The sequence below is a fragment of the Equus caballus genome, chromosome 15 (genome assembly GCF_041296265.1).
Source record: "Equus caballus isolate H_3958 breed thoroughbred chromosome 15, TB-T2T, whole genome shotgun sequence".
Lineage (NCBI taxonomy): Eukaryota > Metazoa > Chordata > Mammalia > Perissodactyla > Equidae > Equus > Equus caballus.
Genome location: NC_091698.1, coordinates 87,615,564 through 87,633,074, shown reverse-complemented (window position 1 = coordinate 87,633,074; position 17,511 = coordinate 87,615,564). Strand labels below are relative to the sequence as shown.

The window sequence follows — 17,511 nt, the reverse complement described above, 5'->3', positions numbered from 1 at the left end:
ATATAGTAGAAAAGCTGGTGAAAGTCAATGATAAAGGAAAAATATTAAGGGCAGCAAGGCAGAAGAAAATAACTTACAAAGGAACCCCTATCATGCTTTCAGCAGACTTCTCAGCAGAAACCTTACAGGTTGGGAGAGAATGGAATGATATATTCAAAATTCTGAAAGACAAAAACTTGCAGCCAAGAATACTCTACCCAGGGAAAATATCCTTCAGATATGATGGAGAAATAAAAAACTTTCCCAGATAAACAAAAGCTAAGGGAGTTCATCACCACAAGACCCTTCCCACAAGAAATGCTCAACGCAGCCCTCATACATGAAGAAAAAAGAAATGGTTTCAGAAGGCTTGAGCAAGGAGATAGACAGGTAGACAAAATGAAAAACTTGCAGCTCTCTATCAGAATAGGTTAGCAAACAATTATATAATATTAAAGATAAAGGGAAGGAAAACAACAAAAAAAATGTAATCTCGTCATTTTAACCAAAAATTCACAACACAAGACGGAATAAGTTGTGACAATAATAACTTAGAAGTAGAAGAGGAAAAGGATGGAATCCGCTTAGTCTAAGGAAATAAGAGGCTATCAGAAAATGGACTATTTCATCTACAAGATTTTTTATACAAACATCATGGTAACCACTAAACAAACAATCAGAACAGAGACACAAATGACAAATAAAAAGAAAACCATCATAGAGAACTACAAAACTGAATTAGGGCTCCAAAGGCTAAAGTGAATCTGTAGCTTTATTCCTAAGCAATTGGTACAAAACAGAAGATTTTGAGAAGACTACAAGAATAGAGCTGAAATTTCAGTAAAATTAGCTAAATGATGGTAAGTATATGAATGCGCATAAGGACTAGAGGTGGGATGCACTACAAGACAAAGAAGGGAAAAGTTAAACACAATATATCACATATCTATAAGATAATAATTAGGGTCAAATATCTGACATGGGTCACATTTAGTACCTACAAGTTAAAATTTTTCCGGCTAGTAAATTTAATTTCTGTCCACATCATCCTCAAGGGAGAGAATCTGGGTAAACACTTAGGCAACATGTATAGCTTTCAAAATGTGGCTTTTGTCTTCTATGTCTATATTAGTTTTTTCCCCAAATGGCCAAGTGTGTGCAAAACAGAACATAGTAAGCTTTCAAATACTCATGGGAGCTTGTAAAAGTAATACAACATTCACGTAATTTCCACTTGCTACACAACAGACCCTGGGGTTGTTTTTCTAATACATAACAAGTGGTTCTGTTGCTAAGAAAAAAAACAAGCTTCTTGACTAAAAACATGAAATAATCTGAACAGAGCCGAAATCATGCTTTTGAATTATATCACACTTTATGCATCTAAAACAGTGAAGGAGGAAAGTTACAAGTGTACCATATCAACTCTAACTATGAGACAGAAACATATTTTTTTTTATTATACAACAGCATTCTGTAGTAAAAGGTTATTATGCACCAAAAACCATTGCTTCTTTCTTAAAAGTAATATCATTTCAATGTGGTTATAATTAAGTTACAAAAGGGGAAAAAAATCTGGATTGATCTTCTCAACTGGCTTTCTCTAACCACTCAAATTCATTTTTCACTATCAATTCCTAGATTATTTCCAAAATAAGATTAACTTTTAAATATGGTCGAGGGAATATAATAAGCACAAAGAACAAGGGGTCATTCTAAAGCAAACACACAGGTGTCCACTAAAGAACCAATTTATGAAAAATTAAAGCACAATTTAAATAATAATGATGATAATGAGAATAAAAATATGAACAACTACCTTATGGAATGCTTACCACATCCCAGGCACTATGTTAAGGGCTTAATCTATTTAGGTTGAACCATATAAAAATGGCAATTTCATAAGATTTAATCTAATACATTTTCTCATTTAATCCCTACAACCACCCAAAGAGAAGAGTACAACAATTATCCCTATTTTGCAGAAAGAAAACTAAAATTTAGAGGATTTAACTTGATCAAGTTAAAGAACTAGGAAATAGTTGAAGTGGGACTAAAGCCTAGGTGTAAATCCACAGCCCAAGTTCTCATTACCTACTATAGTTTCAGCAACCTCTCTGTCTTGAAAAACTAAGAGAATGAAGCTGTAGGTACTCAGGTACTCTCATACATTGCTCAAAGCCACTATAGAGACACTTGTACAGGTTGTACCTTCACCAAGGACCCAACAAGGGAATCCTAAATGAGGCTGAGAGCAAGCCCATTCTTCACTACCCAAACTGTGGCCCTGCTGCAGAATGCCATCTACACTGAAAAAGAAGATTCCTTCACTCACACAACATTGCTATATTGGCTGACAGTGGCCCTGATGCTGTTGGCATTAAAAACCTTAAAAGAGATATATATTCTTTGATCCAGAAATTCCACTCTGAGGAATTTATTCTAAGAAAATAATTAAGGATGTATATAAAATTTCTGCTATGAAGATATTCATCAGTGTTATAATAGAGGAAAAAACTAAAAATTCTAATACGTCCAACAATAAGGTATTAGCTACTTTGGACATCTATATGATTAAAATAATGTGGTAGAAATATATTAACTCACAACCTTTTCACAAAATACTACATGAATGATAAAGTTTATGAAAACTATATTTTCATTTTAAAAAAATACTATGCATGTAATACATTTGTGTGTGTAAGAGAACACTAGGTAATAGGATTATAGGTTACTTTAATTTTCCTGCTTGTTTTCATCTTCATAAATTTTTGTATATGACATACATAATAAAAAGTCAAAAGAAGCTAAACAACAAAAGCTACAAGAGGCAAATGTCCTAATACAAAGCTTAAGAACAGTTAGATACCAAGTACAGCAACATAAAATTGTATTCTGTCTCTCAACTGGGAATTAGGATATGTGATTTGCTGTGGTCTAAATCTAGACAAGAAGTACCTAATTTTGTGTGGACATGAGAAATCCAGATCATTCTAATATGTGGCCTGAGTTGACGAACCACTGCCCATAAATACAGACATAAAGGAAAAACTGCATTCTAAATATCTTTAGATAACTGAAACTTAAATGAACTTTTTAAAAATAAAAAGCATCTTCCTTGTATATCACCTGTTGAAGAAACAGAATTCTCAATAGAATGAGAAAGAGAATAATGGCCCCTGTCAGCTGGGAACTGGCCTGGCACTATCAGCTAGGCCTTGGTGTGCTCATGTTGAACATAAACAATTTTATAGAATACCAATTTCAGAAAAGGCCACTCTGTGACCACGATGAATCAAAATGAAAACAACCACTCTGGAATCATGTCTGAACACAGATAAAAGCATGCACATTGTCTTGACCACAAAAATAGGCAAATATAATCCCATCCTGGATAATATGAATGACTGCTGCTTTACCAATGACAGCTTTAGCCTTGCTCCATTCTTCTTGCCTTCCAGTTCTTAAAATACCTAATCACAAAATTATTCCCACTTCCTAAGAACATCCAACCTACTGCAAAGCCCTACTTCCTTAACTCCTCCACAAAATCACTTAACACAAGCTCAAATTCTATATGGTGCCCCATGACATTAAAGGGGTTCAGAACAGGCCTCCCAGGATGTGCCACTTTGGCATGTGGATATTTTGAGCTAAAGGCAATCAAGACCCTGTGGGCTCAAGAAACTTTTACCTCTCCTTTAAAAACTTTAAATTGGGGGTCTTGCCCATAATAAGAGTTATTACCAGAAATAAATTTTTATGACTTATCTGCATGGCAGAGCAAACCTCTAATCACTGAATATCTGCTCTTCCTATCATCCTGTAAATTACCCTACTACCCCCTGAAGCCTTAGGCTCCTATCCCATTCCTTAGCTCAAGGTGGCATACATGCCTCATTTTACCTTTTTGTCTCTGATGCTCTCATTTATGTGGGGTCCCTGTACATATGCAATTAAATTTGATTTTTTTCTATTAATCTGTCTCGTGTCAATTTTATTCTTAGACCAGCCGGAAGAACCTAGTAGGGTAGAGGAAAATTTCTTCCTCCCCCACAATATATATTCTCCCTTGTTATAATCAATCAATAAATGCATCTTGTTTAACTACAGCTATATTCCTGGCAGTCTTCCCTGGAGGGCACTGAAAAAGTTGGGACTACAGACTTGAGTACAGGGTGGGATTAGGAGTGAAAAACAATAAAATTACATAAAAATATCTACAATGTATAGAACAGATAACTTGTACCTAAAGGGGTCTTTTGATAAGTAAACTTATCCTATAATGAGTTCCTACAAATTCAAAATTCCCAGTGTTTAGCAGCACTAGTGATGTTGACTAAATAAATAAATTTTAAATTAAATTCTCAGTTACTCAGTTTTCCATATTACCTGAACAAAATAAGAAGTATAAAAAGTAAAAGGTAAATGAAGAAACTAAACCCTAAACATAATACCTAGGATAATAAAATCCTCCAATTAAAGTATATTATTTAATTTAATAAATTAACTTAATAATTATATTTAATATTTAAGTATATTATTAGTTCCTCATCAAGAAGATTCTAAATACAATAATACATCATTAAAATTAATTTCTCTGTCTGAAACATGTGCACACTTTAGCATTCACACTTTAAACTATCTTTTCATTGGTCACCAAAGTGAACCTGCCGAGTGCATCCTTACCTCCTGGGTCCTTATCTGGATTGTACTCTAAAGCATTGCTACAGATGAGGTCAATATCTTTCAGGAAATCCTTAGCAGTCAGGTAATTATGCTTATCAATTTTAGTTATTACTGTTGATAAATCCATTGGTTCCTTGATCACTTCAAGATAATCTGAAACCTAAAATAAACAGGATATTTTAATGAAAATTACTTCTGGTACTTCATATGATCTATTCATAAAAACACAAAATGAAACCATACAGTTATTTAAAAATTAAATCTAAATATCTAAGAAATAATTACAGATAAGGATAAAATTATAGAGCAATTTATGCTACTAAAGTTACTATGTCATAGTTTCCATGAAAAGCTTCAGTTTCAAGACATATCCAAATCAACTATGAAATGTTTCTCATCTTGAAATACGAAACCAATTGTGCCAGGTTTTTTAAAATTCTTTAGACATACCTGAGAGAGAGTGTGTGGGTAAAAGCACCCAATTAGCATCAATAAATGTTACTGCAAGAAGATTTTTTTTTTAAAGGAATATGTTCTCTGGTGAATCTCTTTAAAACATTTAAACAAAAATTTTCTTTCTTTTTCAGTTTTACAGAGTGAATCGTTTCATGGAAAGTGTTTTCTGCTCCTTTGGAGTCATTACAAACATTTTGAGTCAATTACATAACAAAAATAAGTACTGCTTTCATGACTAGTAAAAGATTTGCTGGACTTGTCCCTAAATAAATCTACAAGCAAAAAATACACTTTGCTCTATGTGCTGATTTTCTGGGAGATAATCCAAAATAGGATACAATAGTCATGATTTGCCCAATAAATTGTATGTTTTATACTGCTTGACCAGGAAGAAAGCTCTATCATCCTATTTATCCATTGCTTTCTCCAATGCAAACTCAAATCAAATAATTAGGTCTGATATAAAGGCATGCCTTAGAAACATCTAATTAGTTCAGGACCAAATTCTGGGGATAAGGTAACTTCTGCTTTATGACACTAAAGGGTAGTTCTCTCCACTGCTAATGGCACTGGCGCTTTGATAGTTTTTAGTTTACATACATAAATGCACATATATATTTATATATATCTTATATATGTTTTTAAAATTTTAGGTAGGTGTGTGTACATGTTTTAGTTTATTTTTCAACCTCTAGGAGCTGAGAAGCCAGTCTACTCCTTATAGGGGAAGTAGTGGAGCTATACTGAACAAGCAATAGTTCAAAAGATACTGGTTGGATCCTTGGCTCTGGCACTTGGCCCACCTTGTATTATACGTGGAAAATGTTTTATAAACTATAATGCACTATAAAAATTTATATTATTAAAGACTATAAAATTTTGGCACCTATGCTTAATTTTAAATTCAACATTCATTTTCTAAACTTTTGTTTTCTTTGCAATCTGCTTTGGAATTTGATAAGGTTTTTAGTCATTTCAAATTCATTATTTGAATATAAATTTCTGTGTTTTAGGTTATCTAAATGTTATCTTGCTGTCCCCTCTCAACCCTTCCCAGAAAACCCTATGTTTTCAGCTTTAAGAGCAGACAAAGAACCAGTAGCAGGATGAACCTGAGAAGAAAGAACAAAAGAGGAAACAAGAGAAAACATAACTCTTAAATAAAAGTTTTACCTGACCAACATCTTCTATCCCCTTCCACTGCCTTACCATCATTTATAAAACTTTTACTCTTAGCACAGATGGCATTTGAAATCTGACAATGTCTTCTGGTTAGAAAGAAAAAGAGTCTTCCCAGGCAAAGGGAAAATTGGTTTACTCCCAGCATGGGAGGTTGACTTGGGGGCAAGCCCTTATCAATTAAGTGTCAGTCCCATATCCAATTTGAAATAAGCATTTAAAACAATCTTTAAAATAAGCTGACAGTTTTAAGATTATCTGAAAACACTATGAGGAAAAAAAATGCCCCACAAATATAAAACGATATATATTAATTGCAAAAGCAAACTAGGCAAGTCCTGTCATTCCAGTGGGAAAAGATATAAGGTAGTCATGATGTAATGTAAAGAACGTGGGCTTTGAATTTTTAAAAAACTTTTGAGTCTTGGCTATGTCACTTGCCAACAAGCCTCAGTTCCCTCAGCTGCAACTAAGAAGAATAATAATGACCTTGCGAGGTTGTTAAAAGGATCAAATGGACAAAACTATGTATTATGGATGAATAAACAAATAAAAGTATAGATAGTCCCTTTATTCCAAAAAAAAAAGGCAGAAAGAGATATTTTCAGACTTGCCCAGGCAAAAAACTGTATTGCTAGCTCATTCTTCCCAGTTATAGATGAGGTAATGGTTCCAAAGGAATCTGCTCAGGTCCAAAAGTACAGATTTCACAATGAGGACACAACATTAAACTCTGAATCATTTCATAATTCAAATTTTTTTAAAAGATGAAGAAAAAAATTAAAACTAAAAACATCAAAGTTGTTCAAACATGGAGTCTGAACTATAACAAGAAAGCCAGAAAGACTGCATTGTGTTCATCCACACACTATATTATCCCAGGATAAAAAAAGCAATAACAAAAAAATGTAATCTACAGTATTATAGTAGATTCCAAATGGAAAATTTCTTTTCTCATCATCACAAATCATGCTCCCACAAGGACACAAAACAATACACATAGAAAGTGAGAAATTTTCCACTGGGAGCAGAGAAAACCCTTGAAGAGAAAAATCATTTTAGCTGCATAGGATGTGCTTAACTTCAAATAGCATCTTAGTATAGGCATTCTCAAAATATGAAAGACAATTTCATGTTTCTTAATCACCTCTTTCAATGAGGTATACATAATGTGAAAAATGCCAATATTAATTGGTATTGATTGGTTAATACCAATATACTTTTTGACAGCAGGATTTATCCTGGAATAAAAATAGTCTAGTATGGATATCTCACTAACGTAACTTTTAATTCTCTTCTTAAACTGAAGAGTAAGAGATCACAAAGATCAATACTAATTAAGAGGACTTATACAAATTGGACACTACTTCATCCAAAAGTCACCAGATGTTTACTGATGACATTGGTAGTTATCACATGGATTAAAATTTTACAGGCTAGGGGTAATATTCATCCATGCCTTTGCTTTTTTTCCTTCCAAAAAAAGATGTCAATATTTTTTTCTTTTAGCCAGTTCAACTTCACTGTTTGCACACTACTGAAACAAGACCTCTTCAATATCCACCGGTTTGCTGAAGATGTGAAAGCGTTTATCTGTGGCCAGCCTCTTGGTTACATCCCTGAGAAACAATCGCAACTCTCTTAAAGTGTTTTCCTCCTGGTCCTCCATCCGGATTTTTTCTGATTCTGATAATTGACGAGGTGGAGAAGGTAGTGCAAGAGGAAGTACTTCCATGGCACAAAGACCTAAAGAAAATGGAGGAAAATGTTAAGCTTCCAACATGGCAGGGCCAGGACCTCAATTACTTTTCTGGCATTCTCTCAAAATGTTCTTTTAAGAAAAGAAGAACTCTAAATATATGTGAACCACACAAATCCAGCAAGTAAAAATTTGAATGGAAATCAAAAGTATGTTAGAGAACAGCTTTACTTTATAAAATAACTCACAATTGGACTCCTTTAAAGGGCAAATGATATGATTTTAAATAATCTGATTTTGAAATATTATTTACATGCCACTTATGAGAAATATTTCAAATCAAACATAAATATCTTCAGGCGAAGTAGTGTATACCGATTTGCTTAAGTCAACCATGCTTAAAAACTGCTTCTCAAAACAGAGTTGCTTTTATATAAATGAAAGTGAAATGGGCAAGTAACTATTCTTTGATCCTTCCCATTTCCAAAAGAATTCTGATTTTAGACAAGTCTCCTACCCTCGTATTCTTAGTACAACACAGTAGGGACAGTGAATGGCACTTGCAGGGAGCAAAAAAAAGTAGGAACTAAAAAAAGAATCCCCAAAACATGGAAAAGATGGAAAATCCAGTCAAAAATGTTACATATAAAATCTATGGTATTCACTATCTACCCTAAAACAAACAAAAAAATCTTCTTAAAAGGTAAAGAATGAGTATGGAAAAGCAAGGACATGGCAGGGATGGGAAATGTTAACATTCGACAAGAACAGCTACAAGAAATGTACAAGACAGAATGAGGGGAAAGAGGCTTAAAATTTTGTAACAAACAGGACTGCTATTTTCTAGAAAAGGCTGAAAGATTAAGCAAGGGGATCTCACCTTCTATGAATCTTCAAGATTAGGAAAAGAAACTCTCTTTTGAATGACTTAGAAATGCAGACCTTACTTAAGCCAGGGGACTGAAATCTGACAAATTTTGAGGCTCCTCTTATTGCTATGCACCCAAATCCAAGAAAACTCTAATGCTTAAAACAAAGCCATGATAGATTTCCAAGTGCCTAGCATAAGATATCTAACATAATAGATGCTCAATAAATATTTGAAAAATTAATCAATAAATAAAATAAACCAGAAAAGGCAAATATGTTCTAATCAGCTCTCGGTCCATGAAACCTACCGAGCCCACAAAGCAGTCAGCACAGCACCTGGTGTTCACAATGACTGTTCAATCCTCAGTACCTACAGTGACCAAAACAGCAGGAAGAAGGCTTTTGTCCTTTGACTTTTTGAGCCTCAGAATGTGAAATCTACCAGAGCACTTGAATTGAAGTGATAAGAATACTTCATTGACAGTCACCTATTAGTAAAGCTTTAACAATGAGGCTGTACTTCCCAATCTCCTAGAGTCAGGTGAACACAATGGCCACTTCCAAATGAGTCCATCTAAAGATAAATAGAACCTGAAAAACTGTCGTCACTTCCACAAAGAAATGGAAAAGAAAAAAAAAAGACTCCAAGAAAGGGCATTTCTTAACTCCCCCTAGCCCCCATTTTGCTAAATGCTTTAGGTACTTTACCAGTGTGTTTCCTTCGTGGTGGAGCCATTGATGCCTGATTGAGAATCAATTCTTGGAAAAATTTTCTTCTGTCTTCTTCAATAGGCCTTTGAATATACAAGACCTCTTCATACTGTATTCTAAAGATACATTTAACCTGCACACAGACACACACACAAAGACATTAAATATATAGAGAATTAAAAGCTTATATTTATACCAAATTACAATTTCTTCAACCTCCAGTACCATTTTCAATGTTCATTGAACATTAATGCAGGATAAGGGTTAACCCAGTCCTAGGCTATGATTTGAGAGATTCAACTTCATGGACTAAACAAAAATGGAGGGGCTGGCCCCACAGCTGAGTGGTTAAAGTCCCGCACGCTCCACTTTGGCGGCCCAGGGTTCACGGGTTCGAATTCCAAGTGTGGACGTACTCCACTCATCAGCCATGTTGTAGAGGCATCCTACATACAAAATTGAGGAAGACTGGCACAAATGTTAGCTCAGGGCGAATCTTCCTCAAGCAAAAAACAAAAGAGGAAGATGGGCAATGGATGTTAGCTCAGGGTGAATCTTCCTCAAAAAAAACCACAAAAAACAAAAAAAAGCCACAAGAATGGAAGAATGATCCAGTTGCCCAAGTCATTAATAAACTACACTATATCTGGGACAGCCAGCAGATAATAACAAAAAGGAGAGTTGATTCTAATAATCAGATGGTACTAATCTCAAAGAACTTTTGCAAAAGAGCTGAAAAATAATTACCTAGAATCTACTAGAGAGACCTGGAAGGACGCTAAAAACACTGCTTTCTCTTACGCTTTTCTGTGTCCTTCCTATCCACTGACTTCCTTTCCTGGGCTATTTCCATACCAAGTCTATACCACTGTAGCCTCTGGAATCCTGGTTTCACTGCAGATAAACTATACCTTCAGTCTCTTCACAGAATGCTCCAGAATGACACCACCTTCCAAGCAAAACTCCCAAGCAAAACTAAGCCATTCATGCTCATATCCTTCAGTTCCTTCCAGGTAGTGATTACCTACCTCTATAAATTCACCTGCTCTATAAAGACTTTCACCCTAGATGTCCCCCTTGCAAGATATGCTGTTTAAACACTTTTAAACCATCCACATTTGTCTACACATTTTATTTAATTTACGTTTTTCTAGAAGTTCTATTTTCCACTTCTAGACCCCAAACTCCCAGAGAACAGAGACCATTTCTTATTCATTTGTTCTCCGATACCTACCACCATGCCTGGTACATAGTAATGCTTAATAAGCATGTACTGAATGAGTAAAGTTTGTGATTTTGTTCCCCAGCCCATATCAAATTGGAAACTGCAAATAAAATAGGGAAAAGGTCACTAATATGGAAAGAAGTACCAACCATGACAGTGTGGAAATACTGGATTAAAATTCAAGACATCAGATTTCTGGCCCAAATTGAGCCACACATTTGTGGGAAACTTTGGGTAATCCATTAAATTTGTCATGTCTAACCACTTACTGAATTGAAGACTATGAATTGAAGACTACAAATTGTATAAATATCATTTCAATCAATCAATATAACAATGAGGTACTGTAGGAATCCCTCACTTTACAGGCGAGGAAACTTGGGCTTGGAAAGGTTTAAGTAATTGGCTTAAGTCACAAAGTGAATAAATAGATTAGACTAGATTATATAATCTCTAATGGTCTTTTCTAGATCTAAAATTTTAAGATAGAAAAGAAACAATTACTGAAAAATAGACATCAGAATTCAAAATTTGGATGGGGAATTACTTACCTCCCCTCAAAGCCAAATCCTTTAAGAATTTATAAAATTTTGTGTCCTTTTTTTTTTTTTTTTTTTTTGCTGAGGAAGATCCACTCTGAGTTAACATCTGTTGCTTCTTCCTCTTCCTCTTGTATTTATTTTTTTTCACTTGAGAAAGATTAGCCCTGAACTAACATCCGTGCCAATCCTTCCTCAGTTTTATATGTGGCTCACCACCACAGCACAGCTGATGAGTGGCATAAGTCCACGCCTGGGATCCAAACCCACAAACCCAGGCTGCTGAAGTGGAGCACACCAAACTTAATCACTAGGTCACGGGGCCAGCCTCTGTGTAATTTTTTAGTAGACTACCTTCATGTACAATTCCCTCCACTCCTTTGATCTACACTTCACTGGCCCTTCTTCGAAAGTTCTGGCAAGCAAATTTACCACTAACACCCTCTATGTGCTAAATACCATGTCAGACACTGCAGTTATAAACCTGAAGAAAATATGCGTACTTCCTGCCATCAAGGATCTTAAGGTTCTCAGAGGAAAGCATTAAGATACCAGGTCAAAAGTGTCATAACAGAGGTATAGAGAAACATAGAGGAGATCTTCCAAGGGGTATGGGTGAAGACACATTAGATGAGATATAGCAGAAACAGCTAACATTAACTGGGTCTTGAAAAATCAACAGAACGCAATACCCTACAAGTATCAGGATTTTATTCAAAAGTAGCAAAACATTTAATTTCAGTTTTAAATACTCTTCCTTCTGATCATTTTTCAACATTGTATTGAACTTGTGAGTATAAAAGCATACCAAGAGTAAATCTACAATAGTCTCAACAGTCCTGCCAGATTATTACCAACAGCTTGGAATCCGTCGTTTTATAAGTAGGCTAAATTATTTTTCTTTAAAGTTACTCCTAACGTTATCTTCTGACATTCCCAGCCTCAAACTTCACGCTGCAACAAGACATGCCTTGTATAATTCCCCGAACAAACTGCTCTTTCACACTGGTCTTTATACATGCTATTCACTCTTTCCTAAGCCATTTTTTAACTCTCTACTCAAGCGAATGTTTTCTGGGTGACGCTTTCTCTGACTTTCCCAGATACACTTCAGGCATACCTTCTGATCTCTCATTAAACTTGATCTCTCATTAAACTTATTTTAAGTTCAATGATTTTTAGTAATTCAGTTGTGAAACCATCATAAGTCAGTTTTAGAACATTTCCACTGCCTCCAGAAAGTTCCCTCATGTCAATGTGCAATCAATCCCCACTTAGACTCCCAGCCCAACAACCACTGCTGTCTCTAGAGACTTGCTGCTTCTAGATATAGGATATCATACAACAGAAGCCTTTTGTGTCTAGCTTCTCTCACTTAACGTAATATATTGAAGTTCATCCACATGGGAGAATATCAGTAGTTCATTCCATTTATTGCTAACTAGTATTTCACTGTATGTACATACACCATTTTGTTTCACTCATCATCAAATAATGAATATTTAGGCTGTTTCCATATTATGAATAATACTAGTAGGAACATTCGCATACAAGTCTTTGTGTGAACATATGGTTGTAGTTCTCTTCTGTAGTTACCTAGAAGTGGAAATGCTGAGCCATATCCTAAGTTTATGTCTAATATTTTAAGAACTGCCAACTTTTTCAAAATGGCTACAACATTTTACAATTCCACCAGCAATATACAAAGACTCCAGTTTCCCTACATCCTTGTCAACAGTTGCTATGTCTGTCTTCTTGGTTGGTTTTTTTTTTTTTTTTGAGGAAGATTAGCCTTGAGCTAACACCTGCTGCCAATCCTCCTCTTTTTGCTGAAGAAGACTGGACCTGAGCTAACATCCATGCCCATCTTCCTCTACTTTGTATGTGGGATGCCTACCACAGCATGGCTTGCCAAGTGGTGCCATGTCCACACCTGGGATCGAATCAGCGAATCCCGGGCCGCTGAAGCAGAACATGTGAACTTAACTGCTGCACCACCAGGCCCGCCCCATCTTTTTGATTATAGCTATTCTAGTGGTGTGCAGTGTTATCTCATTCCTGAATGACTAATGATATTGAGAATCTTTTCTCATGCTTATTAGCCTGAGAATATATATACTCTTTGGTGAAATGTCTATTCAAATCTTTAGCCCATTTTTAAATTGTAGTCTTCTTTTTTAATTTAATTGTGGTAAAATAAATAACATAAAATTTGCCATTTTAACTACTTCAATTATACAGCATGTGGCATTAAGTATATTCACATTGTTGTGTAACCATCACTACCATCTATCTCTAGAACTTTTTCATCCTTCCCAACTGAAACTCTGTACCCATTAAACACAAACTGCCCACTCTCTCCCTTTCCCTAGGCCCTGGCAACCACCCTTCTACTTTCTATCTCTGTGAATCTGACTACACTAGGGACCTCATATAAGAGGAATCATATAATATTTGTCCTTTTATGACTGGCTTATTTCACTTAGCATAAAGACTTCAAGGTTTATCTTTGTTGTAGCATATGTCAAATTTTCCTTCCTTTTAAAGCTAAATAATGTTACACTGTATGTGTTGCCACATTTTGTTTATCCATTCATCTGTTGAGAGAGATTTATATTGCTTCTACCTTTGGCTATCGTGAACAACGCTGCTGTGAAGACGAGTATACAACTATCTGTTCGAATCCCTGCTTGCACTTCTTTTGGGTATAGACTCGGAAGTGGAATTGCTGGATTATGTGGTAATTCTGTTTAATTTTCTAAAGAATCACCATACCATTTATTTTTGACAGAGGCCAATTTTTCATTTCCACCAGCAACACACAAGGGTTCCAATTTCTTCACATTCTGACCAACACCTGTTATTTTCTGTTTTTATGATAAGAGCCATCCTAACAGGTATGAACCTGTATCTCATTGTGGTTTTGATCTCCATTTCCCTAATGATTAGTGATGTTCAGGATCTTTTCATTCTCTTTTCGGCCATCTGAGTATCTTATTTGGAGAAAAGTCTATTCAAGTACTGTCCATTTTTGAATCGGGTTATTTGTTGTGTTGTTGTTGTTTAGTTGTAGGAGTTCTTTATATAATCTGGATATCAATCCCTCATCAGATAAATGCTTTGCCAATTTTTTACCCAATTCTGTGGGTTGTCTTTTCACTCTATTGATAGTGCCCTTCGATGCATAAAAGTTTTTAATTTTGATGAAGTCCAATTTATCTATTTTTTCTTTTGTCTTTTGTTGCCTGTACTTTTGGTGTCATAGCCAGGAAATCATTGCCAAATCCAACGTTATGGAGCTTTCCCCCTATGTTTTCTTCTAAAGGTTTATAGTTTTAGGTCTTATGTTTAGTTCTTTGATCCATTTTGAGTTAATTTTTGCACATGGTGTAAGATAAGGATCCAACTTCATTTTTTTGAATGTAGATATCCTGTTTTCCCAGCACCACTTGCTGAAACAACTATCCTTTCCCCAATGAATGGTCTTCACCTTCTTGTTGAAAATCATTTGATGTAGTCTTATTATTATGTTGAAGGAGTTCTTAATACATTCTGGATATCAGTCTTACCAGATATGTAATTTGATATATTTGAAATATTTTTTCCCAGTCTGTGGCTTGTTTTCCCATTTTCTTAATGGTGTCTTTTAAATAAAAAAGTTTTTAATTTTGATAGAATTCACTTTATCAATTTTTTTCTTTTATGGATCATGCTTTTATATATTATACAACTACAGCACTTCTGATAGTGTATTATTTTTTCCAGGTCTCTCTTCCCTCTAAACTTTAAATTCTTGGAGAACAGTGGCTATCTTTTTGTTTTTCACCTGTGTTTTTTTTAAGGGAGGATTCATTTTTAATGCTATCTTTTTTAAAAAGATTTGCGCTGAGCTAACATCTCCTGCCAATCTTCCTCTTTTTGTCTATTGTTTCTTCTCCCCAAAGCCCCCCAGTACACAGCTGTGTATTCTAGTTGTAGGTCCTTCTAGTTCTGCTATGTGGGACACTGCCTCAGCATGGCTTGATGAGTAGCGCCATGTCCATGTCCAGGATCCGAACCAGTGAAACCCTGGGCCACCAAAGCTGAGCCACAAACTTAACCACTTGGCCATGGGGCTGGCCCCTGTTTTCACCTGTTTTATTCATTCGTTCATTCAACAAAGATTTACTGTACTAGAAAAGTGTACGTGTATATATGTATCTATGTATGAGTATTGTGTGTATGTACACATACAGAAACTGTGTTAGGCAGTTAACACACTGTGAATTGAAGAGTGAAGAAAACAGACACTGATCTGCTGTAAACAAATGCAGACTTACTAGTTACACTACACTGTAGAGAACAGGCACTTAATAAATTTTTGATGAATGAACAATGGTCTTAACTTGATGAACATAAAACTCCATTTCCCTGATCACTCATCAGCCTAAGCATCACAATATCCAGAAACCATCTCTCCACAGTCTGAGAGAGTATAGGGCATTATAAGTGCATGACCTGTGGAATCAGAGAAACCTGGATTCAAATCCTAGCTTTGCCATACTAGCCATGAGACCTTAGGCAAGTTATTTTACCCCTGTTGGCCTTGGTTTCTTCACGTGTCAAATGGGAAAATAATAATAATACTTATCTTATTGTACAGTTAAAAAACTTATGTTAGATAATATTATAATTGGCTTATATAGGGCCTGGCACATAGTTGCATAAATGGCAGCAATTCTTTTCTTGGCAAAATCTTTTTGTTTCACCTCATCTATTAAAATATTCGAGTTGTTAGTCCCCAGTTTTGCAGGTAGAGTTCATGAAACCTCTGTAATAGGGAAAATTAAGGGTAAAAGAACTCAAGATCTCAAAGAGAAAAGGTGTGGAAAACAAGGTCAGAAATGAACCTAAGATAGCTTTCACGAATAAAATTTGCTTTCCTCAAAGCAAAATGGGTAAAAAATTCATTAATAAAAATAAACATTAACATTTTATATATGTTAAAATAATTAATGTTCATTTACTATCCCTGTTTTAACTAAAAAAAGACTTGCAAGGATCTCCTTCCTCTTAAATTTTAAGAATCATCTAACTGTTTTTATGACCAAAAAATTAATACTAAGATATTTCTCTTGTATATATGATCATTCTTCTGAGTTTTCAATACCCCTACTTGATTTTTCTACTTAAGTTATTGACTTTTACCTCCCAGGTCTCACCATAAACTGAGAGACACAAAATGACATGAAAGCAAGAAGACAAAATCCTATATGTAATCTTTACTTTCATCAGCATGGCTGAGCAGCTATTTCTTCAGAATTCATTTCCATTATACTACATTATATTATCTTGAGCCTGCCCGTAATAACTTAATACCAAAGCGTATACTATGAATCTCTTCAGAAATATAAGCGCAATTCTTTCTGACCAAAATTTGCTTTCCTTCCTGTAAATATTTCTACTTCTGCTTCCTCATTTAAATGTTTCTTTTTTATGCTCAACCCTCAATTCTTTATCTAACTCTCCTGAAGAGAAGTAACTTGCAATTCTCATATCTCTCAACTAAAATTCTCCAACTGTTCTCCGGAAGGGTCTACAGGGTCCACGGAAGTAAATTTACTTACACCAGATGCAAAAAAGGAATTAGGCTGGGCAGGAGTTACTCAAGGCCTACGTGGGGACTCAACGGTTAATTCCTTTTTCCATGCAACATTTACTAAGCAATTCCAGTGTGTCAAGACGCGAAAAAGTGAAGGCCAGTAAGACAGTCCCCTTCTCTCCAAGAGCGTGTGGTCCAGGTCAGAGACTCTCAAACGTTTTTGTCTTGAGACTTCACCAAATTCTTAAAGATTACTGAGGAACCCAAACAAGCTTTTGTTTATGTGGGTTCTATCTGTCAATTCTTATGTATTAAAAATTAAAACTGAGAGGGGGCGGAGCAAAATGGCGGGGTGAGCTGACCCGGGATTCTCTCCCCTCCAAAATACAACAAAAGATTGGAAGAACTGAATTTCAGAGAATAAACATAATGCCAGCTCGTTAGAGACCTACAATACCAAGAAGGCGGAGATCATAAACCTTGCTTACACCCTCGGAGGCGCTGGAAGGGTAGGAGAGAACATTGCTCCCTCCCCTAGAGTCTGCAATCGCTGCGTCGGGGGTCGGGAAGGAGTGAGGGAGGG

The 17,511-nt window shown here is 35.4% G+C and overlaps 1 protein-coding gene across 6 annotated transcripts in view; it reads right to left on the bottom strand.

Annotated features, from left to right (window-relative positions):
- Positions 1–17,511, bottom strand: part of ATAD2B (ATPase family AAA domain containing 2B) — a 156,353-nt gene that overhangs the window by 23,508 nt on the left and 115,334 nt on the right. For 4 of the 6 annotated variants that reach the window (XR_011426160.1, XR_011426159.1, XM_070235853.1 and 1 more), the window contains exons 20-22: positions 9,581–9,716; positions 7,853–8,049; positions 4,669–4,828 (exon numbers count right to left, since the gene is read on the bottom strand). Coding sequence is in view for 4 of the 6 variants with exons in the window: in XM_070235853.1 (XP_070091954.1) it covers positions 4,669–4,828; positions 7,853–8,049; positions 9,581–9,716 (493 nt within the window). In the remaining 2 variants the exon portion in view is untranslated. The remainder of the gene's footprint in view (positions 1–4,668; positions 4,829–7,852; positions 8,050–9,580; positions 9,717–17,511) is intronic. The other 2 variants (XM_023619435.2, XM_070235854.1) reach the window with 1 other exon arrangement.